General features: G+C 35.9%; 1 protein-coding gene across 1 annotated transcript in view; it reads left to right on the forward strand.

Annotated features, from left to right (window-relative positions):
* Positions 1 to 26934, forward strand: part of LOC149067449 (uncharacterized) — a 369309-nt gene that overhangs the window by 155443 nt on the left and 186932 nt on the right. Inside the window, exons 6-8 of the mRNA XM_089252608.1 lie at positions 1681 to 1991; positions 17970 to 18056; positions 18226 to 19516. Of these exons, the coding sequence (XP_089108734.1) occupies positions 1681 to 1991; positions 17970 to 18056; positions 18226 to 19516 (1689 nt within the window). The remainder of the gene's footprint in view (positions 1 to 1680; positions 1992 to 17969; positions 18057 to 18225; positions 19517 to 26934) is intronic.

The raw sequence follows: 26934 nt of genomic DNA on the forward strand, positions 1-26934 counted from the left end.
CTTTAGGAGAACGCGAAGAGACTTTTTTGAAAATGAGACCAAGCATTCTATTCGATTTTTTGACAACCGCTGAACAATGTTCAGAAAACTTAAGTCGCTCGTCAATGAGAATTCCCAAATCGGTGACTCTAGTTGCATCCGGGATAGTGACACCATTCAACTCGTAAGAGAACAGTGGGTTGTTCGAACCAAAATGAGCGACCATGCACTTATCTACGCTAAACGTCATGCTCCATTCATTTGCCCATGCTGCAATCTTGTTTAAGTTGGTCTGGAGCAACTCCCTATCGCTTTCATTTCCGATTACCCCCATTAGCTTCACATCATCTGCGAATTTGCTAGTAATTCCATCGATACCCTGATCGAGTTTGTCGATAAAAAGTGAAAAAAGTATGGGGCCAAGGACACTTCCCTGAGGAACTCCACTTGTGACGTCTGTCCAACCAGAGAATTCCCCGTTCACCATAACTCGTTGCGACCTATCTCTTAACCACGATTCTATCCAATTCAGCAAGTTGCCCCCTATTCCAATCTCGTGTAAACGCTTCAAGAGTTTGCCATGTTGGACCCGATCGAATGCCTTCTGGAAATCAAGGTAAACAACGTCGACATTTTTATGAATAAGTAACGTTTGTTTTGTTTCTGCACCTTTATTTGCCGGAGCTGGCATTATCCTTAATTAGTGGACATGAGTGTATATCCGGGGTGGTATCTGTAGAAAATTCATTTAAATCAGTGTTTCTCAACCTTTCTGAATCCAAGGACCAATAGAATGTCTGAAATAATTTGAAGGACCACTTGGGTCCCGTATTACGGGACATTCCTTTGATTTTGGTTGTTCCGATTTTTTTATACAATAAATATTGAATTTGTAATATTTACTAAGGTCATGCATACACAGAGTTTTATAACATATAAGTTACGGTAAATGTGATGCAGCAGGTCATTCGAGTAAACTGATAAACTGTGAATATGCCGTGGGTCACTTCAGTGATCTATCAATGTCCGACGGCCCACTTGAGTAACCTGGGAATGTGTCGCGGGCAGCTTAAGTGCTCTGGAATTGCGTCATAGGTCACTCAAGTGAACTTTAAATGTGCCGTGGGTCACTCATGTAATGTGGGAATGTGCAGCGGGCAACTTGAGTGATGTGGAACTGTGGCACGGGCAGCAGAAATGTTTCGGGGGTAACTTAAGAAATCAGTGAATGTGCCACTTATTTCCTTTTTACAAAATCACGTTCCAGGTCACGGGCCACATCATATGACTCCTAGAGCCACATTTGACAGCGGACTATAGGTTGAGCATATATGTTTTAAACGACAATTTATGTCGAACCCAAGTATGAAGGTATAATTTTTATTTGAACCCATATGGGAAGAAAACTTACATCAATATTATAAACGTTGAATAATTTTTCATTGAGTTAGAATTAAGTTTTATTAGAATTAATTTTATAAAGTCTGCTTACGGGTCCCCTATACATCGTCGCGGACCATCGGTTGAGAAACACTGATCTAAATCAATTAATTTTTTTTTAATTTTAACTAGCGCGCACACACACACACACATAAATATATTTTCTCAAATGTTTTATCATTATGAAGAATTCCAAACTTACTTATTTTACATTTGGCTGAAATTTTCAAATAAAGTAAAACTTTTCATGTCTTTTCTTAGATGTGGTTTTTTCTACTGGCCTCGTATCGGTCAGTTCACGACACCAATTGGTGGCCGAACCATTGACCTCTGTGGTCCGTTTGGTTGTCGAAGTCAAACGTAAGCCGTCTTCGTGTGCTATCAAGAAATGGTTAGCTTTTGTTTCGGCGAGTTTCACTGATACGGCAGCGTATGTCGGAGATGACATCCATTTCAGGGCTGAAGCCATCGGTTCCAGCTGCTTCAGTAGCATTCAGTGGTTCGTCGACGATGATCCGAGGCGCAGAGATAAGAACGGTGACTTCAGGAAATGCTTGAACAGATCAGAAATGGTGAGAAAAATTTTTCAAGTGTTTCAGTCATCTAAGATTGCATGTGGTGAAAATTTCATAAATTTGGTATGTTATTTAGATACATACACACATACAGTCGAATCCCGTTATAACGAACTCCAAGAGACCAGAGGAATCACTTTGTTATAACGAAATTCCGTGATAAAGGAGTTCCAGATTTTTACATTGTTCTTATGTAAACGTATCTTGGGGATAAGAAAAGTTTTCGTTAAAACGGGATTCAACTGTACAACAGAAAAACAAATTTCGACCACTTTAGGGTTGCAAGTGATCTGAGAAGTCAGGAAAAGAAAAAAAAAATGTAGAATATTTCACAAAAAGAAAGGGAAGTTCGAAAATATTTGGTAATATTCATACAAATTCTGTGCAGGGAGAAACTGAAACTCAAAAAACATTTGTGTGAGGTTAATATTTCGAATTACATTTCTTTCCTCGAAAGTTTTAGTTAGAGAAAGTCCGGAAAATTTTCGTGTTTGGGTCCGGGAAAGTCAGAGAAGTCTCTGAGCCGACATATGCGAGTATTTGCTCTTGATCGGGTGGGAAATTGCTCCTCCAGTCAAAATGTTTCTGAACCGCTGGTTTGAAAATGTCAGCGAATTAAAATTATGTTACAGAAAAGCAGAAGAAGTGACAGACGAAGTTAATTAGGCGCGAGAAATGATAGACGATGAAAATTTAACCATTAAAAAAAAAAAATAGGTATTAAATTCTAATTTAATTTTTGGTAAATAATAAATTTAAATTTCGGAATCTCTGAATGGCACATTCTGAAATGTGGCAAAAAAAACAATAACTCTGATTTCAACATTGCATTTGTGTGAAGCCAGTTTTCCGTCAATAAACAATGTTAAAAATAAAAACCGTTCATAATTAGAACTTTTGGAAGAAACTTTAAGAGTTTCCCCTGTTCAAAAAAAAGAAAATACTGTATTGTATAAAGTTGTCAAGCTCAAATTTTGTATCAGGAATCAAAAATTGTTATAAATGGCAATAAATTGCCTTGTAATTATAATTTATGATGTTAATAATTCTTAATTAATGATAATAATAGTTAACTAATGTTAGAAATAATTAATAGCAATAATTAATTACAAGAACAATAATTAATGATAATAATAATTAATGATAATAATAATTAATGATAATAATAATTAATGATAATAATAATTAATGATAATAATAATTAATGATAATAATAATTAATGATAATAATTATTAACCCTTTAAGCAGCAATGACTAGATATCTCGTCTCTACAAAAGCCTCTTATTTTATCATTGACAAACTCAGATAATTTGTAAAAATTATTTCTCAATGGAAAACTCTTCCCCCTTAGTTTGCACAAGCTGAAAATCGGAGAAGAATGTCTACTTCATTAAAAAAAATATGGCATTTTGAAGAGGGGATTTTAGTGATCTCTAATTGATGCTTAAAGTGTTAATTGATGATTAACAATTGCTGTTTATAATTAAATAATTGAACGTGCAATTTTTAAAATCTCAGTTCAAGAGTGGCCGTGGAACTTCTTTACAAATTCGAATCGGGATAAAAATAGTTTAAAAAACACTGTTGTACGTGGCATTTTACGTTTTTGTGAATTACACTTTACAAATTTTCTCTGATTTCTCGAGAAAGAATAATGTTTGATAACTGTTAAACACTATTCTCTCTTGAGAAATTGCGTTTTCTTAGAAATCACAAAAAATCAATTTTTCTTATCCGAACTATTACTCCCATCGGGAAAACTTGCCGACGTTTCCATAAAATTTGTGGTCATCCATCTTGAATGATCAGCTCGAAAAAATCCAAATAAGGTAAAATAATGATAACTATAATAATGTGGAAAAAAATAAATAAAAGTCGGGCGGGAAAAAAGTAGCTAATAACGAGTCGAGTTCCTGAAAAGCAATAAAACTATAATGAGAGAGAGAGAGAGAGAGAGAGAGAGAGAGAGAATTTCACTCGCTTCGTGAAATCGGCAAAAGTGAACAAATGAATGAAATAAATAAATAAGAAATGTATTCTTAGAGTGTAAAGGAAACTGAATTTGCCTCTTGTGGCAATGGGATACAGAAAAATCAACGTAAGATACTTGGAGGTGATTCTTTACATAAATATTTTAGGTTGAATGTGTCGGCCAATTGGAGTTATCGAACTGCTCTTCCATTTTGTATGGCTCTCGTTACAATGCTACGTGACGTCTGTCTTGAGACATCTTACTTTCTTGTTCTTTCTTTTTTTGGTTGAAATCTTATTTTACTTTCTGTCTTTTATGTTTCGAATTGCCCTTCGTTTTTCTTGGGTGACCTCTTTTTAAAAATACGGTAATAAGCTTCATACTACACCACGTAGTTGCGTGAATTTCAAATATCTATGCCACTCCTGCTTTCGTGACAGTTCTTCATTCCCTATAGTCTATTTTTTTGTGTGTCCACATTTAAAGTTTTTCTGTTCTCAGCTGTCTACAGCCGTAAGTGTTCATTAGAAAGCTACGAAACCTTGAGAATATTTTTGTGAGAAATATACTCGAGCTTCGCCCGACCCATCCCAATAGAGATTTGTCTGCTTGTGTTAGATGCGAGAGTTCAGGTGAATATCACAGAATTTTTATATATTTCTGGACTTATATAATATATATTATATAATTTTTTTGGAAAAATATATTTTCACGTTTTTATGCAAACTTAAAAGTATTTTCTCTTTTCTCTTCTTCCATTCACTATTTCGCTGGAAGTGGTTCTCTGTTTTGCAGGATAGCCCAAGGGCAGCATAGGAATCCATTTTGAACCCCATTGTAGTATATGAGAGCCCATGATAGACCACACTGGGCTACTAAATATTAGTACTGTGAAAATAGATGAAAATATTTTGACGATACATTTGCATCATGACTGATAAAAAAAGAAAGCATTTTTGTAAAATTTCACACATCTCTGTGTGGGAATACTTGCATCATCATCGATGAAAAAATTAAAAAAAAAGCAAATGTCCACATTTTTTGGTTTTTTTATCACCGTGTCGGGCATGTGATAAAATAACACATACTCGGTCAAAATGTTTACATGCACCGGACATTTCAAGCAATATATTTGTCCCTCCCATCCATAAAAAAACTTAATTACTTCAATTAAGATTACGGGAAAATATCGAGCTTATAAAATAACTTCATTTTTCCCTTTTAAAAGTCTGTAGATTAAAAACAATTTCTAAAAGTGTCTTGAACTGCAGACATTTCAAAATTTTCACAAATAACCTTGTATATTTTTCCTACAACGCGGATATAGTATATACATTAAAAAAAAAAACGGGAGAAATAAAAAGGAACACATAAGTAAAGAGAAGAGGATCGAAAGCCTATCTCCAAACCACAGTCTTGCGTGTTAGTGTTTAGACTGCGTTTATAGTGAAGAACACGCGGAAATTCTTTTTGAACGATGCAACACTGCCGAGAGAGAGGAAAAAATGACTTGGAGTTGACAGAAAGAACTAAGAAAAACAGGGGGGAAAAAAGCGATCCCGAAGAAAAATGACCTGGTGGAATTGAGAAGCATGTCAAACTCTTATCATCCTTGGTTTTGGGCTTTGGGACACAAGAAGAAGCGAGAAGACTTTGCATTGGATGGACGGATACGTGTATTTATTTGGTGGGCTTTTTTTATATTTTTCGGTGAAGAGACCCCACCCTTGCCTCCTCTTACATCATTTCTTTGGCAAGATATCGAACACTTCCCATCCTGCCATTTCACTTTTATCCCCACTTTTTTTTTTCAGGCTCTCTCTTTCTCTCCATCACAGTTTTTCTCAGTCGCTTGTCCCGTTTTTGGTGCATTTCACAAGAATGTATGCGTATATATCCATCTCCTCTTCATCCCCAACCATCCAGTCTGATTTTTCGAGCTTCTTGTGTGTCGTTCGGCTTTTCCCGATCGCTGATTTTCTACAGAGCCGCAAAAAAGGGGGCCCCGGCCACCCGACTCCTTCCTTCCTGTCCTTGAATCAATATATTTCTCCGTATACATATATACACACACAGTACATGCATATATTGCACCTTCTGTACTTTTTCCTCGGAAGGGATTTATAAACATGAATATAAATAACCGACATGTCTTATGTGACTTCTATCGAATATTTTTCTTACGACGACGAAGAAGCGCGAGGAACGAAAAGAAAGAGATGCTCCGGCATCAAAAATTCAAGGGGGCTCAAATTTTTCTTGCTTTAGCGTCTTCTTTTCCTTCTTGAAAATACGTATAACACATTCTATTAACCAATGCGAAATTTGTCATGCACAACAAATTTCTCTCAATTTTTTTTTTTTTTTTAAAATAGTGTGAGAGCGCTATTCATACGTATTTTTAAAAAAGGTTTAAAATTATTTTTCAGCTTTGAAATCCGTTTCAGACGGTAGTCTTTTTTTTTTATTTTCCTTTTCCAGGAGTGAGGTTATGGCGGCAAAAAGAGCGATAAGTTGAAGATTTATGCATATTTGAATCAGTTTGAGATGTATGCAGAGACATGATATTTTTATAAAACATACATTTGGTTTTTATTTAATGAAGAATAGCGCACTCTTCGGATTTCTGACTGTATAAACATATAAAATCAAAGCTGGATATTGCTATTTAATTTTATATAAAGTAATATATAAAAGGCTTCGAGGCTTGAGATATGAAGAAAGACTTGATTTCTTGAATATGTTTACATTGGAGGAACGCAGGTGTCGGAGGAGTGGGGGGGGGGGTATGATCGAAGTGTTTAAAATTTTCAACGGGATGGATAGGGTGAACCATGAGTTATTAATACACCATCAAACGACAGCTTCGACAAGGGGACACCCCAGTATCGTTTAGTGAGGGACAATTCCAGGTTGTGGTGTCGTGAGGAGTTTTTCTCTGATATGGTTGTTAATAAATGTAAAATGGCTTACATCCGGATGCAGTGAATTCCAAAACAACTTAAAGAAGAAGTACGATAAACATAGTGGGATAAACCGAGAAGCGATTCATACTTAGAAATGAGGCAACTGTAATTTCTTTATGGGCAGTGTATTATAATATATATATATATATATACACACACACACTATAAATTATTAGATTGACTTTTTTCCTGATGTATGCTGTTATATAAAGTTGCTGTATTTTAATAATATTTTTTATGGGTAATTGTTTTCAGCCACATCGTTGTAGCCTCTGTGTTTGTATTTGTATATTTGTATATGTCTTGTTGTGCGCAAAGCCTGGCCATTTCGCAGTGCGCCTTGCACTTTGAGCAAATTGTCTAGCACTTACTAATCAGTCTGATATTTTTGAGGGTTTTTGTAATGAACTCACACACTTTTAAGCTAATTACAAAATTTGTAATTATTTTCTCAAACAGCTTGGTTTCATTCAGGGTTATTGAAATAAGTTGGATTTTTCAATTATTTTATGACATATACAGGGTATAAAATCTTAGCTGAAGATGTGTTTGATACTACTCTATTCATACGCACTTTATAACCGCTGGCTGATGCGAGCATGAATTCATGACAGAAAATTCAACTGTCTCTGTATGGAAATGAATTCACCATTCTAGCTCATGTGAGACGAATGCGCTAGACAACTACACTATAGAAGCAACGGAATTCTTTCCTCTACGGTAATTCGCCATCTGGTGGTGAAGATGTCAGTATGTATGAACTTATTAGCTGAGTTAGGTCAGCACCTCCTAGAGATAGCGCTGCTTGTGATGCCAGTAATTAGTCCATTTTCCCTGAGAACATTCAGAGAAAAATATTCCTTGCTCGGGTCAGTATCATCGTTGCGCGGAAAAGAAATGATCGGGCTCAGAATTGGCAATTTCTATGCCCCACATCCAACCACTATGCGGTATTTGTGAGCCAGTCAGGAAGATTCTACGTCGAAATAAGAAGAAACGAAATAGGGTGCTGTGTTTCAAAATGTGGCAAACTTGTTAGGTAGCCTGAATGAAGTTCATGGTAACCCGCGTGGAGGCCTTCTATCTCTAGGAGGTGCTGGTTAGGTGTGACATATATGGTCTCTTTCAGTGCATATAAGCTGAAAGGAAAGATGTTAATTGTTTTTCTGTAGTATGGTGGTCGAGCGCACTCCCCTGGCATGTGAGAAGATGGTAGTTCGATTCCCCACGGAGGCAGTTGAATTTCCTTTCCTGAATTCATCGTCCATCTTCACATCAGCCAGCTGATAAAACCTTCGTATGTGCCCGTATACACCCTTTACCTTTTCGAAACGTTGTTGATAGAAGCATTTCAATTAGGAAATATATCCAAAATAACGTGTCCATTTTAGATATATCATTTCTTCTACTAGGGACCGTATATGCACTGAGATACAAAGTTTAAGTTCTTTTATTTCCAATAAGAAAATTGTTGCTTTGCCTCTCTTGAGCCCAACAGAAAAAATTCCATGTTTCCAAGTGCAATATTTTCCGAGTTATTACGTTCAAAAATCGCTGGAAATGAGCAAAATTACAATACAGTATATATATATTCAGAGAAAGCTCAAGAAAAAAAATCTGAGCATTTTTTTTTTCAGCCGCAGTTTATTAACGATTTTATATATTTTGAGATGATATAAATTTGACAATCGCTGCACTAAACTCTTGATTCAAAGGAATAATAAAAATTTAAATGTGATCGTAACGCTAGCCATCTATACATATGAAGCCGAGAGATTGTTCTTCAACGATACTATCGTCTTTTTCATTGTCTTGCAAAACAGTCTGTTACCTCTTAAGGATTTATTAGAATTTCATTACCTTTTATTTCGAATTAAGCAGTGGAATTTTTAGTTTTGATTATTGTACCTAAATTTTGCGCTGACTGCTATAAACGTTAAAAAAAATGGAAATAATTTAAAACTCTTAATAAATAATAATTAAATAATACTTTTAATTTAATAAAAAATTTTGAAAAATGGTTTGTAATTTAATATTTAACTTCCGTTTTATTTATTTAATTAATTAATTTAATTTATTAATTTATTTTATTTCCAGTAAAAATAACAAATATTTATATAAAATTTTATATAACAAATATTTATTCACTTAATTTCTATATATCTATACATAAAATTCCCATGTTTTAAATTTAATAAACCATTTTTCCAAAATAGGAAAAAACCTTTCATACTTCATTCGGGTTTTCATACAATATATTAATGCAATTAACATGTTTTTGTAATGTTAATGTAATGTTTTTGAAAACTGAAATAATAGTGATGTGGCATATAATGGCTTAAAACATCTTAAATAGCCTTGTTAAATTACTATATGAATGAAAAAACATTTTGATGATATATTTTTTGTTTTATAGGGCATATTTACAGTTTTTAAGGACATAAAGTGGATGCTATCCATGTTAGAATGTTTTATTTTGAAAGCAGTTGCAATGATGATACAACTAAAACTTTGAATGTAAAAAAAGAAAGCCATCAAAATTTCTCCTTTAAATTTCAAATCCCTAGAAACAAAGTCTATTAAATAGATGTCATTATGATTTCAAAGTCTGTATTAACCGGATGTTTTTCTGTTTTTGTATCCAACTTGTCGACTTGCCAATTTTTCCTCTGTTTAGGGCTTTATAGGAACATGACGATTCAATTAGTGACTCGCCCCTCATTCTTGCGTTGTTTTTATACCCCCTAAAGGGGCATCGCGCTGCTGTTATCTCGGTCCGTCGTGTTTATTCCGTTACAAAAGTAGAGATTTTGGTTGCCAAGCGAAAAATGCGCTTCCAGCATCAACAGCAGGGAAATTTTCTGGATGCGGACCCCCAGGGGACCGCTTAACTCCTGTTTCTAAGCGTTTTACGCTCGCCCTGGGATCCAGGCTGAAAGTTTCATTACTCCGTTCCCGTATCCCCTCACGACACAAACACCCACCATCTCTCACACACATACACATACAGCACATACATTCTAGATGAACATTCGAACCTTCTCCGTAACGGCGCTAAATTTTATGCTATTCTGGCCTCTGAATTTATATTGGCTGTCGTTCAAGAAATATCCGTAGAGAAGCAGAATAAAGCACTTTTGGGGCCATATCTCGGTTTCGAAAGTGATTTCGATCTCCCCTCGCAGGGAATCATTACTAACTTCGACTAAACCCATTTTGCCTTCAATGATGCTATACCGAATTTACTTTCTTTTACTCCATCCTACTGCTTATTTATCTCTCTCGTGTATTTTGTTTTTCGACGTGTTATAACCTTTCGTTAATATTAATATCGCATTGTACGATTACGCGCGTTCTTTAAATTATACAAGGCAGAAAAGTGTAAAACTTGACGATCGTATTCTTCTAAGTGCAGACAGTGCACTCATCGGCAATTCCGGAACCCATGACTAGTTTTGACCTAAGTAAAGTTCCTCAAAATCTGCATATGAATGAAAAGTTTCAAGCTGATGTTCTTGCTCAAAGTGTTTGCTTGACATTGTTTCAGAAGTATCGTATTTAAGGGCCAAAAACTCAATCGTATAACCAAGCTTCTCCAGTGGGTTGCTTTTCCGACTGTCAAGGTAAACACAAGCACTGTTTCCAATTGGCAAAGCTTTCAAGATTCGTCAATTGGGCCTGGTTTCCGCATGGGAAAACGGGGCATTTGCCCAGAGCCCAATAATTTGGAAAGGGCTAAAAAACAACATACATTAGACTCTCGCTAATCCGGCACATATGAGACCAGGGTGTTCTGGATTACTAGACGTCAAATGAAAAAGTCCATTTAAGTGGGATACATTTCTGCGCAAACACATGCAGTGACACGTTTCCTTATCTATGTTTGAAGAAAACCCGCTAATATAACGCCGGGTTACAGGAGGAGCTGGATTATCGATAGCCTACTGTATATTCACTGACTAACCAAACATCTTTGACTTCAGTTACTGGAGCCTCCATAATTTCTGTTCTTTCCCAGTCCCTCCGCCCTGTATTTAAAAGTCGGGTACTGTCTATGACAGTGTTTCTCAACCTTTCTGAACAAAAGAACTAGTCAAATGTCTGAAACAATTCGACGGATCACTTGCATACCTTATTATAGGACGATTCTGTATGTTTAGTGGTTCTGAATTTCTTTTTATACATTTGTCCCGTTTTTTTAATGATGTTTATTTAAATACAAATACAACGCCACAACAAGCAAAATGCCCAACGAGGTGACTGAGATTGCTTAGACTGTATGCATACACTATACCGGTGCACGCATTGCTTACACTATAAATGTATAATGCTTACACTAAAATCGTTAATAAACAGTGTTTTTGTAATTTATGATAATTTTGGGTATAAATACAAGTATTTTCACACATCTCACATGGCCAAGTTAAATTCTTTTTCCCTCAATTTTTCAGCAATTTTAACTACAATTGGGGGGGGGGGGGGTTGCTGACTTATGGCATAAATGAACGCCAGAACTTTGCCACTGGACTTACCCCGTTGCCGAGATCTCTTCCAACCCAGCATCAAACGTTTGCCAGTGACTTATGGCAACGTTATTTTTTTTAAAATTAGAATTTATTGACACACAAACATACAAAATGGGGGGGGGGGGATATGAAATGGGGAAAACAAACACAATGTAATGGGGAGGGGGAGAAAATTAATGCAAATATCCATAACAGACCCAAGCGAACACATGCTATTTAAACACAATACTCAGCATTATAAATATACATAAATGATACAAGGTGATCAAACAATAGGTACATGACATTTGGCAACACCCCAGCCGTAGACATCGGACGTGTGTTGAATTGCTCCAGTGTTTACATTTATATTAAGTGATAAAACAGGAGATATTTATACTACTGAATTGGTTATTATTTTTTTATTTATTTTTTTCATCGGTCATTATCAACATGCCGATTTCCGCAGTTGAATTTAGATGCCGTGTTGGTTATTTCTCTCATGTGCAGTATTCAATTATCCCGAAAATGTGTATATCTGTGAACCAACAAGCGACACATAGAGGGGAAAAATCTGGAAGTGTGTTTTATATTTTGCTTTACCTGCTTGCGGCAGCAGTATCTACGGCGTTACTCTTTCGTTCCGGTATCGAGCGAAATCCAGGACCTGTCACTCCGACGGAGAATGAAAGAACTCTGTCACTACAGGATTTTGGTTTCAAACCTCAAAGGACTTTGGTACGTACCCCGACTAGTGCACCTAATTACACCTCCAAAAGGCCGCGGGTCTTGTCGTCACCTGACCTTTCGAATGGTGGTCATTCTTCGAGATGTGAGTGCGAGAACTATTTCTTGGAAATCAAAAATTTGCTGCTATGTAATACAAGTGCCGTTAATGATCTTAAATCTAAGTTTGACATTTTTGAAAAGAATTTTGCTCAAACAAAGTCAGATGTTGAAAACCTGAAAGCAAGCAACAGTTCTTTATTAGACCAAAACGAGGAGCTAAAGTCTGAGATCTCCACTCTTAAATGGAAACTGGTCGATCAGGAGCAATACTCGCGTTCAAATAATCTGATTTTTTACGGAATGGACGTCGACAAGAACTCCAGCTCTGGTGAATGTGAAGACAGACTTAAGGAATATTTACGTGCCGTGAAAATCCCGAATGCCGCTTCTGTGGCATTTGACATTGTGCATGTCCTCCCGCATAGTAATGATACGAATCCTCCTGTTATTGCAAAATTTGTTAAGAGATCTGACAAAAATGAGGTACATCAAAGTTATCGTAAAATGAAGCGTGTAAAATTTTCAAAGTTTGATCCAGTTCCGAATTCAAGTGCCTCCAATGTGAATAAAAGTCCAAGCGGAACTAATGAACCATCAGTAATAAGTAATCCAGTAGAGGAAAATTTCAGTGATACAGCGCAACGCATAAAAATTAGTGAAGATTTCTGTCGTGTATTTAAAATAATCCGAGAGCAATTAAAACCAATTATGAGGGTGGCCATATTTAAGGGTAGGAAAACAAGATTGCTAAAAGATTGCCTAGTTATAGAAGGTATGCGATTTACGTACGATTTAGATTCGAATACTTTAATTTCAACCAATGGTCATGATGATTTTTTGAGAACATTAATCAGTGATTTACCAGCGAATAATAGACTATCGAATAAGCTCTGAAAATGCGGCCGAGAGCCCGTGAAATTAAAATCTCATATAAATAAATTGCCCAAATATTCTAAGAAATCAAATCCTTCAGTGTATTATAATGCAAAGTCTTTGCTAAATAACATAACTTTCAACGTAGACCCTGGAATCTCTAATCATCATGGATCTAATTTACATGATGAAGTAATCTTTTGCGATCAGATTATTAATCTGGTTGAGAGTGATTTTGATTCCGATTTATTACCTGTAAATCGAAGTGTTGATTTCTTGCCTTTATCTCAAAATGCGAATTTGAATTTTGTTGATGCACACACTGATTTGGTCATTTGTAACAGAAATGCCGATTTAAATGTTGATGGTCAGTGCCGTATCTTTAATGTTAACAATCAAAATGTCAATTCAAATGAAAAAAATCAAAATGACAATTTTTATGTGTTAAATTCAAATAATATAATTAACGGTAATCATGATAATTCCGATGCAATTGTTGGAAAAGAAAAAAATCTGTGTAGCCAAAGCGAATTCAATATTTTCTATTGGAATATTAATGGATTTTTAAATAAATCGCATAATGTTTTCCGCCGTATATCCAATTTTGACATTTTTATTCTAACTGAGACCTGGATGTCAAAAAATATACTGCCACCAATAATTTGGAAAAAATTTAAGTTATTTCAAATAAATGCAAGTAGAACACACAAATTTGGTAGATGCTCGGGTGGGATAATGTTTGGAATCAAATCAGGTATCGCAAATATTGTACATTTTGATTCATCGCAAAACTGGATTGTTTGTAAAATTAATAAATTAAAACAAATCAACGTGTCTCCGATTGCTATTGTTGGTGTATATTTACCCCCTGGCACAGATCATGATCATTTAGTTTTCCCTCTAAAAAATGTAATCCTCAATCTGATTGATCAAGGTTTTAATGTTATTTTGTGTGGAGATGTTAATGCACGTATTGGACTGAAAGGTGATCTATATACCGGGGATAATATTTTTCATAGTTCCCTTTCATTAATCCGTAAATCTCTTGATAATAATTTAAATAATCGTGGAAAATTGTTTTTGGATCTATGCAACGATTGCTCATTGACAATCCTAAATGGAAGAATAGCGAGTGATTTTATTGGACAGTTTACTTTTATTGGGGGGCAGGGATCTAGTGTCATTGATTATGTTGCAACCTCTCCCGCTTTATTGCAGCTTATAAATAAATTTGAAATTGTTCACTGGATTGAGTCTGACCACAGCCCTTTGGTGACATCCTTTCATTCAAATATCCGAACATCCCAGAAAAATAATAAACAAAAACCTCGCACATTAACCACTAACAAATTGATTTGGAATCCTGCTCTCAAAGAACATTTCCGTAGTGAGTTAAACTCTAAAATGACAATCTCTCCAGAATTTTTTTCAAGTCTCTCGGTTGATAATTCACTTTCTGTTGTTGAGAATGCCATAAAAAATGCTGCTCGTTCCGTGGGAATGGTGAGAAGTTACGGCTCTAATTGTAAGCTGTATGAATCATGGTTCAATAATGAATGCAAAAAAGCGTTGACATTATGTAAACGGGCCTTAAAGAGATTTAGGTCCTCTCATTCAGAAATTGATCGATTAAACTACATATCTTGTAAGAAAAGTTACAAAAGTACCCTGAGACGAAGTAAACAAAATTATTTTTTAGATTTTAATGCTAATTTAATGAATACCAGAAATTCAAAGGAATTTTGGTACCTAATAAATAAATTTAAAAGAAATCGCAGAATCGTTCCAGACATTTCAATTGAAAATTGGTACACTTATTTTTCCAATTTTATGCCCTCAAGAAACTCAAGTGCACCTGCGAGAGATATCATAATTTCTTATAAAGATCCAATTTTAGATCGGGACATTCTCATGGTCGAACTTGATTACAATCTTAAAAAACTCAAGCAAAACAAAGTACCTGGACACGATGATGTTAGAAATGAATTTTTAATTAATTTACCAGAAAATGCTAAACTTCTTTTACTAATTCTTTTTAATAAAATATTGTCATCCAATACATTCCCCGACGCATGGTCAAAATTAATTCTTAACCCCATTTTTAAAAAGGGTGATGTCCATCTCGTATCAAATTAGCGCGCAATTTCTCTAGTTTGCTGTACGTGCAAACTCTTCACCTCCATTCTAAATCAGCGACTGAACTTCTGGTTAAGTGAAAATAATATCATTAGTGATTACCAAGCAGGGTTTAGGGAGGGTTTTGGCTGCATTGATCATATTTTCACTTTGAATTCTTTAATCCAATTGCAGTTTTCGAAAAAGAGACGTAAACTTTATACCGCTTTCATTGATCTCAGTCGCGCGTTCGATTCTGTAAATTATAGCATTTTATGGGAAAAGTTATCTCGTTATGGAATTAGTCACGGGTTCATCTTAACTATAAAAAATTTCTATGATAAAGCAAAAGCATATGTACGTTTTAACGAGGAGATTTCATCAAGTTTCCCTATAAAATCTGGTGTATTGCAGGGAGAGATCTTAAGCCCTAACCTTTTCTCCCTATATATCAATGATATAGTTCCGTTATTGGAAAATTCGGGTATTCCTGGCATATGTGTTGACTCTAATACTGAAGTACATATCCTGCTTTATGCAGATGATATGGTCCTGGTTGCTGATACGAAGCAAAATTTACAGCGAAAAATCAATTTAGTTTTTAATTTCTTTGAGAGTATCGAATTGGAAGTTAATTTGAATAAAACAAATGTTGTTATTTTTAGAAAAGGGGGCAAAATTGCCAAATCAGATAAATGGTTCTGGAAAAATCAAGAAATAGAAGTGTCCAAACAATATACTTATCTGGGTGTGCCTTTTTCTTCTTCTGGTTCTTTCTCCATAGCTGCTTCTTTTTTTATTAATAAAGCAAAAGTTGCTGTTAACTCTTTAATACCTTTGTTAATTAAAACTAAATGCAATAACCTTGGTACTCATTTGAAATTGTTTAACTCACTTGTTTCCTCGGTGTTATTGTACGGTTCTGGTGTTTGGAGTCACGGGTACCTTGACGAAATTGAAAAAATCCATTTAACTTTTTTAAAAAGAGTTTTCCGATTGAGATCCAACACACCTGGCTATATAATACGATACGAAACTGGACGAGCAACTCTAAAACGATCGGTAATAAAATTAATTCTGAATTTATGGGTACGCATTCTGAATCTTGGCAATAACAGGCTAACAAAAAAATGTTTTATTGCCCTTAAAAATCGGAAAAATAACAATACAACTTTTAACTGGGTTTCTCAAGTTGAACATATTTTATCCGAATATGGCTATGCTTATGTATGGTCACTGTCTATTCCCGAAATTAAACGTACTATACCTTTCATTTTAAATCATATTGTAACTTGCGATTATCATAAAGATTATAATCATATTTTAAACTCAACATATTTCCCACATTATAAACATTTAATTTTTTCATTTTTACGCGAGCCATATTTTAATTTTAATTTACCGTTCAGAGTCATTCGTACTTTTTTCCGACTGAGATCTAGTTTATCCTTTCTGAGTGACAATGGTGAAATTACATTTTGTTATAACTGCGAAGACATCTGTGCGTTTTGTAGTTCTGGACTCAATGGTAGTGTCGTACATATCCTATTTCATTGTTCCCTTTTTCATGTTTACCGTAACAGATATATTTTGCCGCACTGTGAATTTATTAATTATAATGAAAATGGATTTCTGCAATTATTAAATATTAACTCATCGAATAGAAATTTTATATTAGATATACACAATTTTTTTAACAATGTCTGTTTACTTCTATCTGAAGTTGATATGTAAAAATTAATTAACCCCCGACCCTCGTTTCATTTTATTACTATTTTTTGAATTATGATGTATTTTTGTAAATGTATTTTTGTGTGTAATTATGATGTTGCCGGTCTTTGTAACGGGCCAATGGCCTATATGCAAATAAATATTATTATTATTAATAGGTACATGACAAGGTATGCTTATCAGTTTTATCCAATGGTATTTCTTTCTCTTTTTTTACATAGAAGTGAAGCATAGAAACATAAGAGAGGCAAAACAAATTTGATTAAACACTCGTCATGTATTGGTTTTTCTATAGAATTTTGAGTTTTAATCAAAATATTTAGCAATTGACTATAAAGAGTTAATGTAATCTGTAAGCAATTTTTAAAGACAATTGGCGACGTCCCGTATTTTACAGTAATCGAGTCATTTGAATGTTTTTCTGCCAAATTTTTGTTTACTGTGATTCATAGCAACCTTTTATTTCTCCACCATTTACCCCTGTTTGCGGTAATTAACAAATTTGTCGTAAATTGCATTTTTGGGCCGCATATTAGTGATATTCCGTATTTAGGATCGCAATTTCCCTCAGTTTCCTTCATGAGTCATAATGAATCCAAGTATCCAAGTACATTATTTATTTGTGGATGTATATAGATATTACTGTAATATCAATTTCAACAATTGGATAGTTTTCCATCCAGTTAGAATTGAATTATCAAGTCTGCCTGAGGACCATCTACGTCATCGTCGCGGACCATAGGTTGAGAAACGCTGGTGTATAGTACTGTCCAGCTTCTCCCAACAAAAAATATCGCCCATTTTTCGAAAAAAGTGTTGAAAATATTTTCCAATCGTTTTCTAAAAACAGAAAAAAATTCACGTAATCTTTTTAAAATAAGTTCCACACCAATGGACCATCAGAACAAACGAATGTCTCTCTTATCTTCTTTTGCTGCCATTATAGTATAAAAGGCTTTTAAAAAGAAATTATTTTTATTATGTGTTGGGTAAATAATTGTATTTCTTTGTATATAATTTAGGTTCACAAGTTCACCGAAGAGGGCGTTCATGTAGTTTCTGTGACAGTTGGTTCCAGTCACGGAACCACGTCGAAAATAGTGACTTTGGTAAGTACAAGCTTTATTCGTGATAATCGGTATTCTAGAAGTTGATAGAAACATGCTGAGCACATTTTCTAACAACAAATATAACAACAAACTTTTTGACGGCTCTTTGTGTTTTCTGTTAAATTCGTAATAAAATTCTTTGAAAATTTTCTTTTTTGTTTCTTCATAGATCATCATATCATACAGCCTCCACATAGAACGTTTCAAGATCATTTCGCAAAGTGAAGTGATGCCTCCGGCTATTCCGTCCGACTCAGTACTACTATTATCTTTAGCTGTGAGCACTACTTCGGATTTCTCGGTGATTTCGATGAAGATGACTTGCAGTTGTGGCAGTGACTTTCGGGAGGAACCGCACCATCCGTGGGAATATTATTATACCGATGGAGCGATTCATATCGATTCCAGTTCGGGACGAGCCTGCAAGTCGGAGATATCCCTGGAGGTGCCGCCGTGCGATAAAGAAGTCACCTTCTCTTGTAAAGTTCACGTAGGCGACGCTGCATCTACTATGAAGACATCCGAACTCCAATTTCCAGCTCAGGTATGTCATCGTCTTCGAAGTGCTCAGATAGTCCCTTCACAACCTAATATCAGGTCCGGGTCCATCGTTTTTTTCTCAGTCGAACTGAACCCAACCACCGCATGCGAGACTGAAGTGATCTGGTCGTACGACCTAACGGACACGGTCGTTTCCAACGCGAACTTATCTGTAAAGTTCTCTGAAACTGGGAAACACCACGTGAAGGCTGTTGTTAGAAATCCTGTTAATGAACTGCTCGTAGAAATCACCGTAAATGTCGAGGACGAGATAGTTGGAATCGAGATACCGTCACTGAGTTACGCATATGTATCACAGAAGATGTTTCTGAAAGTCGGATTCACTCGAGGTACTTCAGTTACCTGTTCGTTCTCAGTGAATTGCACCCGAAACTCCAATGAGAGTGTCACTGATATCCGTGCGGTAGATCGAAATGGCATTGGTGGAAAATGTAACCTATTGCACGAGTTCGAATATCCGTCTATGTGTGAGGTGTCCGTAAACTTGGCCAATAAAGTCTCTCGTTTAAATGGAGGAACGTTCATCGTACTCGTCGAACCGTTCGTCGCTATCATCGTTTCGTATCCCCGTGTAGCACATATCGGTAGATTCCATATCCGAGTTCGTTCGGCAGATCTCGACACCACCGAGATCAAACTGGTAGTTGATGACGAACGCCTCACTCATCCCCAATGCCACATGTTTGGTTTGGAAGATCGTGAAACATTCGCATGCTCAGTGAACGCGACCGTCGAAGGTACGTTTCAGATGAGAGTCGAGGCCTACAACAACGTTTCGTCTGAAGTGCATGTCGTTGAAGTTCGAGTTGTGAGACCAGTAACGAACAAAGTGATTCTCAAGCTTGTGGATTGCACGAACTCTTCATCATCAGTGAGGCTGGGAGCTTACTTGGACAACGGTGAGTTGTTTTCAGATATTATAACTGTCAAGATACCGATAAATTCGCAAATAATTTTACCCTCAAATTCATAGCTTTGCATTATATGCAAAGGGCCCTTTTTGAACGTTCATTACTGCAACCACTTCGAAGGTAAAAATTCAGAATCGCCTTTGCACATAAGTCACATACTTTCCATTTTATATTTTGAATTTGCTAGTAGATGTCCCAATTAACGACAACAGTCCTTGGTTTGCTACAGAGTATGTGGGGCCGTGATGCTGCTAATTTGTTTAAATGTTTTGTTTTTTCATTTCCTTTCTCTTTTTCTTTTACCTTGAAGTTTGCAACAAGAATTTTTTACCTTACTATAGTTTGTTAGTTCTAATATATATATATATATATATATGGAAAGAGTGATATTACTTCAATGCATTTGTTTTATATGCGATTTTTGAGGCTCGGTTCGTCTTCTATAAGGACCTGTGTTAGCAGTACAATTAGAAATAGATTTTTTAAAAATGATTTTTTCCGGTTTTCAGCAACTGTCATTAATTGTGCAAAAAATTGTCAGCGCGGGAAAAAAATCACGCATTTAACCCTTTATTTTGTTGTGTTGCTCTCAAGCAGAACATGGTTTTCTTATATTTTTTCAAATAAAGACATTGTGTATTTTGATCTCGTTGCGGCGTTGATTCTACTAAACATTCCTAAACATTGTCCTAAACATTCGATTTTTACCTGTGAGTGGTTCATGAAATTTCTATAACAACCAGCGGAATGGTTCAAAGATATTGTCTTCTATTTATTAACAATACAAGCAAGAACGATTTCTGACTCTTGCATTTTGGGGGAAAATATTGCAATGATAGAAAAGTAAGTTAACAAACAACAAATGGCATTTTCATTCTATTCAATTCCATGTAATCATAAAAATTCAGTGCGTTCTCTATTTTTTTTTTTTAATATTGGCAATTTTATTTCTTGTCCTGTAATATCATTCAGGGTACCTCATTTGCTTGACATACATATATAACCCTCAAAATTTTTCTCCTCTGGATATTTCAATGTTTGCCAATTAAAGAGAGTTGGGGGTAAAAAATTCATAAAAATTTAGAACATTGTCGTATTTTTGAGTGCGTTGTTGAAAAATAATTATTCTCACGAAGGGGGAGGGGTGGTCGAAACAAAAAAAAGTTCAAAGTTTTGTCGATAGAGGGCACTGCACGAAAGCAAATCACTGGAAAATCAGTCCTTTAAAACGCAAGTGTACGATTAACAGCTCATTTCCATTAATTTACATAAGGTTTTCATTGTGATGTTGACATTGGCGTCTGAAGCGCTATTAGTGAAGTTGCTTTACCTCAGCCTCGAATCGCCGACTGGAGCTTTACGAACGTTTCGGACATAAAAGAGATTGAAGAAAGGTTCGGGGCATGTCACTCCTGCCGGACTTTCGTGTAATGCTCTCTATAAACAAAAATTTGAACGAACTTTTTTTACTATACCAAAAAGAAAGAAAGGAAAAGAATCCCTCGTGAGAGAATTCGTTATCACTTATCACAAACCACCCGCGTTCAAATTCAAGCAAATTTTTTGTCATTTTTGACCCCCCCCCCATTGTCAGTAAAAGTCAGCGAAACTCTGACATCCTCCCCCCTTGTCATCAAAATTTCTTCATCGGCTTTTCCCCCTGCTTCCAAACACACATTGGTGGGATCAGAGACGTACGCGGTGGGGGACCGCATGGAGGACTCGTGCCCTCCCCCCTCCCCCTACCGACAGAGAAGCAAAAAATAGTGCAATTTTTTTTAATGCAAAAAAATATTTTTAAAAAATTATTTAAAAATTTAAAAATTTTATTTAAAAACTTCGGAAGAAAATACCTTTATATATGTTATTATAATCAATTTCTATTAATTTCAGTGCTATTTGAAGAACTCAAAATTTATTTTTAAAAAATTCATTGCAACCTACCCTTTAAGCCATATTGATACCCGCGGACCAAATGTGGCCCTGGGGTGTTATGTGATGTGCCCTGCCCCCTCAAACCTAATTTTCTAAAAATGAACTAAGCGATACATCTACACAGATCGCTTAAGTGACCCGTGGCCAATTCTAGAGCATTTAAGCGATCCGTGGCACATTTAGAGATCCTTTGAGTGAAATGTGGCACAGTTTTAGAGCACTTAAGCGACACCCAGTGCGGTTCTACATGACTCAAGTTACCCGCGGCCCATTCCAAGATTACTCAAGTGATCCGCGGCATAATTATGGATCGCTTGAGTGATACATGGCACAGTTCCAGAGCACTTAAGCGGTCCAGACGCATTTCCAGATCACTCGGATTCGCGAAATATTTAGAGATCACAAATATGGCTCTGTAGGGGACATTAATTGAGAGAATGTTAGAGTTCAGGGGCCCACAAACTAGCGAAAGGTATTTCTCATTTTTGGCGCACCGAGTAAGATGCCATTAAGAATATTTCACATTTTCATAAAGGGTAGTTGATGACGTAAGCAACATTCGAACCCCCCCCCCCGTCATCAAAAGTCAGCAAATATGGAACCCCTCCCCCCCCCCCCATCGATGCTGACGTAATACTTGAATGACCCTCCACACCAATTCCTTCAATTTCCTATGAATTTTTAAACTATTTACGAATTTTCGGGACACCCTGTATGTATAATCCTGTATGATAAAAAAAATAATTTTTAAATTAATTTTCCTTCGATAACTGGGTAAGTTGGTGAAAAAATAATGCGTCAAATTACACCAGAAATTGCTAGGGTATATGGTCACCACGTTCTCCTCTTTCGCTCGTTTCCCTGACTGACGACACAGCAATGAGCTTATTAGTAGACTAAAATATTTAAGTTCATTATAATTGCTGTCACACACACACTCGCACGCACGCACGATGGCTACCATCGAATCGCAACGATGATGACACATCGCCGCGTCGGTGTTTTCATCATTGTTGATGCAGCGATGGCAACTCATTTCATAGGAGAGGGGATCTTAAAGCAGAGCATGTCAATGTCACTATGATGAAGCTTATCTTACCAACTGGCTACAAACCTGTATGACACTGAGCCTCTCGAAGTCGAAGCTCGCGCTCGCAAACATTTCACCAAAACTCTCTCTCGCTCACTCTCAGCTTTGAGCCTCTTCATCACCACTCCACTCACACACACACAAACCGTGAGAGTCTCTTTCCACAGAGCACTCAAGGGCTCAATTCATTATTTCTCATCGCATAACTGACTAAGGAGCTTCGTCTATCGGAATTAATTAGCATAATTAAATTTGCACTTTCGCTGCTGACCGTGGCGAGGAAAGTGGCCCTGCGTGCTTCACACTATGCTGCTATTGAATAAAGACAAGAGGAAAGGATGTGTTGTGTGTGTGAGTGTGTGCACAGGGCATGCGATGGGATGAGTGCGAAAAGCGCGATGAGTTTCCGCTCTGGGTAACTGGCTTTTGAGGTATCGCCGTCATCGCCTGCACCTACCATGCACAGCACCTCGACACACACACAATCCCCCCATAAATGCCTGTGACACTGGAATTTCTCGCCTTGTCGTCGGCGTTTGTCGAGTGATACTCTGAAATCCGCATCCCACTCTCTTCGAAGATTGATGGCCGTCGGTGTATGCACGTGTGTCTGTGTCCCCGAGCTGTTGAGCTCCACCCATGGGTTTCACCACGACCAACTTTGACTATACACAACTGAATTCGCTCTAGCCAGTTTGCGATGGAATTTAATTCCACCCGAGTTCTCGGTGTTTTCATCCCTGGAGGTTTTAGCTGGTACTACGTTATTTATGCAATTATCTGGAAGACTTCTTCCTACTTGTGTTCAGAAGGTGATTATATTATTTACTCCTATATTCAAGATGATAGTCATTTGGCAATGTTCCAAAAAAAAGTACATAATTGAGGAGCTTATTTTCACACAAAAGAGAACATTTCCACTTTTTTCCGAAATACACTTTTTACCTGTTCATGATTCTTTGGGATAAGTTCAGTCAGATTATGCAACCGGAATTATTCAAACGGGAATATTTTTGGTAGAAATTACAATGTACAGTTGGTAATTTCTATCAATAGGGAGCAGCATATCCACCTTTTTCGTACACTTCGGTATTTTTCAACTTTCGATAACGGAAGCCCACGGGACCGAAAATTTTGTCCGCTAAAGAGACGTGTCCGTTAATGAATAGTAAGATACATTGAGTCCCGTCGATATAATTTAAAACTGTGTCCGTCAGTGCAGGTGGCTGCTATGGGAGGTTCCACTATAGAATGATCGTCTTTCTTTTGTTAATGACGAGAAGACAGCAAGGATACCTTCCTGGGCTAGTTAAAACCTTCTGGAATCAACAGGCGGCGTGGAAATTTCCAATTTTTCAGACTTGGCCAGCTCGAATTTTAATCAAAAGGCAGCATTTCCACTAATTTCCTATCAAAACGGAACATTTCCCGTTTATTTTCTCACAAAAATAGCCTGTAGAACAGGCATCTTCAATCTAAGATGCGCTTCAAGGTAGAGCACACGTCCGGCAAGCGAGAGACCGAGGTTCGAGTCCCCGTGGGGGCAATGATGAATTTTCTTCCTTGTAATCTTCATCTCCACGAATAACCAGTCTTTCATCTTGTATCATCTTCAATCTGTTGCTCGCAAGCACCACAGAGCTTTCTGAAGCATCCGGAGTGCTCGATGCTCATATCAGATTCCGTATTCGCGATCAGTTGATCAACGTCCCAATTGAACATCCTGTACAAATTGCATTCAAGGATTACGGTCATCCTGATTTCAGACACACGTCACGTATGTTAAACTTGTCGCTAAGGTGCTCTTCTTTCGACGATGGGTACCGGCATGGCCCCCACATCCTGGAGTAGAGCCCTAGGTTGGGATCTTTTGCGGGCCCCCCCGACCAGACTTTCACGGGCCCTTTTATGGTGGATTTATAGCGTGAAAAACCAAAAAATAATGAAAATCATCCCGGACTCCAGGGCTAGAGCCTTGCCAGCCCACTCCTTGTGGGGGCCATGGGTACCGGCAGTGCTCGCGACAAGAAAAAGGTTCTGATGTAGAAAGACATCTAATAAAAGCACTCTATTTTTTTTTTCTGAATAAACCTAATTTGTGAAGTAATTTACAATTTTAGTTTATTTAAAAACAGCTTCAAGTGATGGCTACATTCTTCGTAACCTTCTCAATATTTGATAGGTGGCAACTAGCATTGTAAGACTTTAACCAATGTTTCCGGCATACCACGAATATGAAAACAAAGCTGGGGAAAATTTTCATTTCTCTATAAACTATCGATAGAAAATATTTAAAATTTTAAAAAAAGATGAAATATGAAAGTCTGCTGATCCTGAAAATAGATCTTATTGTCAAAAAGAATATATTTTTGTTTTAAGATAGAAAATCATCATTTTAAAATTTGAAAAATGCTCAGGGAACAGCAAGGAGGACATTTTTCCTTAAGAAATGACAATTTGATAAGGTTTTCGTGGTTACTAGACTTTTGATCCAATTTTATAAATTCTTCCGATGATGCCAACCACTAGTGTTGGGGAAACGTTGAGAACTAACTCAAACGGACGACGGTCTTCGAACCCGAACAAACAATTTTCATCAAATGGAAATTTGTTCAAGCAAATTAAAAAAATCTATTGATGAAAAATTAAACACGGAGTGGTGTCTTCTCAGAAACTAGAATATAAATAAAAAGTGACGGAAAAGAAAGTTGTGTGTGTGTGTCAGATATATTTAATGTAAACGGCTGGGGATACAATTCAAGCCGATTTCGTGGGATTCACTCATAGAATCACACATATTCTCGAAGAATATCTACATAAAATACTTTAATTCACACCATTCTCTGAACTCAATATCTTTCAATATACCATCACTTAATTTCGTACCCTTTTTTGTACGTATATGAATCATGATTTATTCAACTAGTAACCTCGAATCTTATGATAAAAACTATTCAATACTTTTTCTTTTTATGCCAATTTAAGAAACTGAATCGTTGAAAAATAATAGTTGGTTTAGTTCAACTGAGAAATATTCATTTAAATTATCGAAGGAAAAAAAACAATTTTTTTCATGGTTCAAAATTCATGCTTAACGAGTGATTGAAGCCGCAACGATCAATTTCTGTACAAATGTATGCATTTTTTTTTCGTATCTTCAGTTATTTGGCTTTTTTTATAATTTTGTTTTCCTTCTTTTTCGAAGCCAATTTTCATAGATTAAATAGGATTATAACCTGGAAATAAATAGAATTTTTGTCCAGGAAAGTCATGAAAAATTAACAAGGCGAAAATTGTTCGTATTTGAATCTGAAATACTTAATGAGCAAGGATCTTAATGCCTTAATTTCAATTTTTTTTATTAAAATTTCTTCTCTATGTTCTCAAATATTTTTTGAATTAAATATAAAGAGTGGATTTTTAAAAAAAAAACTCATAAAAAAGCCTTTGAATGTTTTAAAACATTTATCGAGTGGAAAAAATGAACTATTCAGACAGTAATTAAAGTTGAAAAAATTATTGACTAATATTTTTTTGAATATGCACTATTTTTTCTCAAATTTCCAATTGGAAAAAAGATTTGAATAAATTGAGAAAAAAAATTAAATGAAACTAAATAAAAATTTTTGATAGTTTTATTAATTTTGTTTTCGAAAAAAGTATCTTATTAGTTTTCAATGAACTTTTTCTTTAATTTTGAAAAAAAAGAGAAAAAAATGGACAAAATTTCAAAGTATGGGCTTTGAAATTTTTCTTTGAAAATGTAGGTTCTTCGTCATTTTTTTATCTGGTATTCACTGATCTTGTTGTATAGGAGGGGGAAAACGTTGGCGGTGAATTAGAAAATATTTATTTTGGGTTTGTGTTTTCAAAACAAAAATAACATATGCATCGATGCAAATAAAATGCAGCCGATGCTAGAGACATAAATAATTTTCAGAATAAATTTACGAAAATGTCTGCGTTCCAGTAAAAATTTGTTATATGGAAGTTTGTTGCATGTACACAGCAGGGCAGGACAAATCTCCAAAAATGTAGATGCCGGACCGGGCACGTAACTTAAAGTAATAGATGCCCGAATCAATATGGAATATATTTACGTGCCAATATCCATGCCAAACAAATATATATATTTTCATGCCCGAAAAATATTATCGCTGAATTTACTTGAAAAAATTTGAAAAAAATGAATTGATTTATTTGCATGAAAAATATCGAAAGTGAAAAAAAAAATTAAGCAACCGAAATATTAAAAGAAACAAGAAAATTCAAAAGAAATGTGGTCACCAATTAAAAACCTAAAATTAGTCTGTCCGCTAATTATAGTTTTCCTTTCTGTTGGCGTCTATAATAAGTCACCTAGTTAATTCACCTGGTATAT

This window comes from Pholcus phalangioides, unplaced genomic scaffold, assembly GCF_987345545.1.
Source record: "Pholcus phalangioides strain wild (caught in Gottingen) unplaced genomic scaffold, Ppha-v1.0 ptg000030l_1, whole genome shotgun sequence".
NCBI lineage: Eukaryota > Metazoa > Arthropoda > Arachnida > Araneae > Pholcidae > Pholcus > Pholcus phalangioides.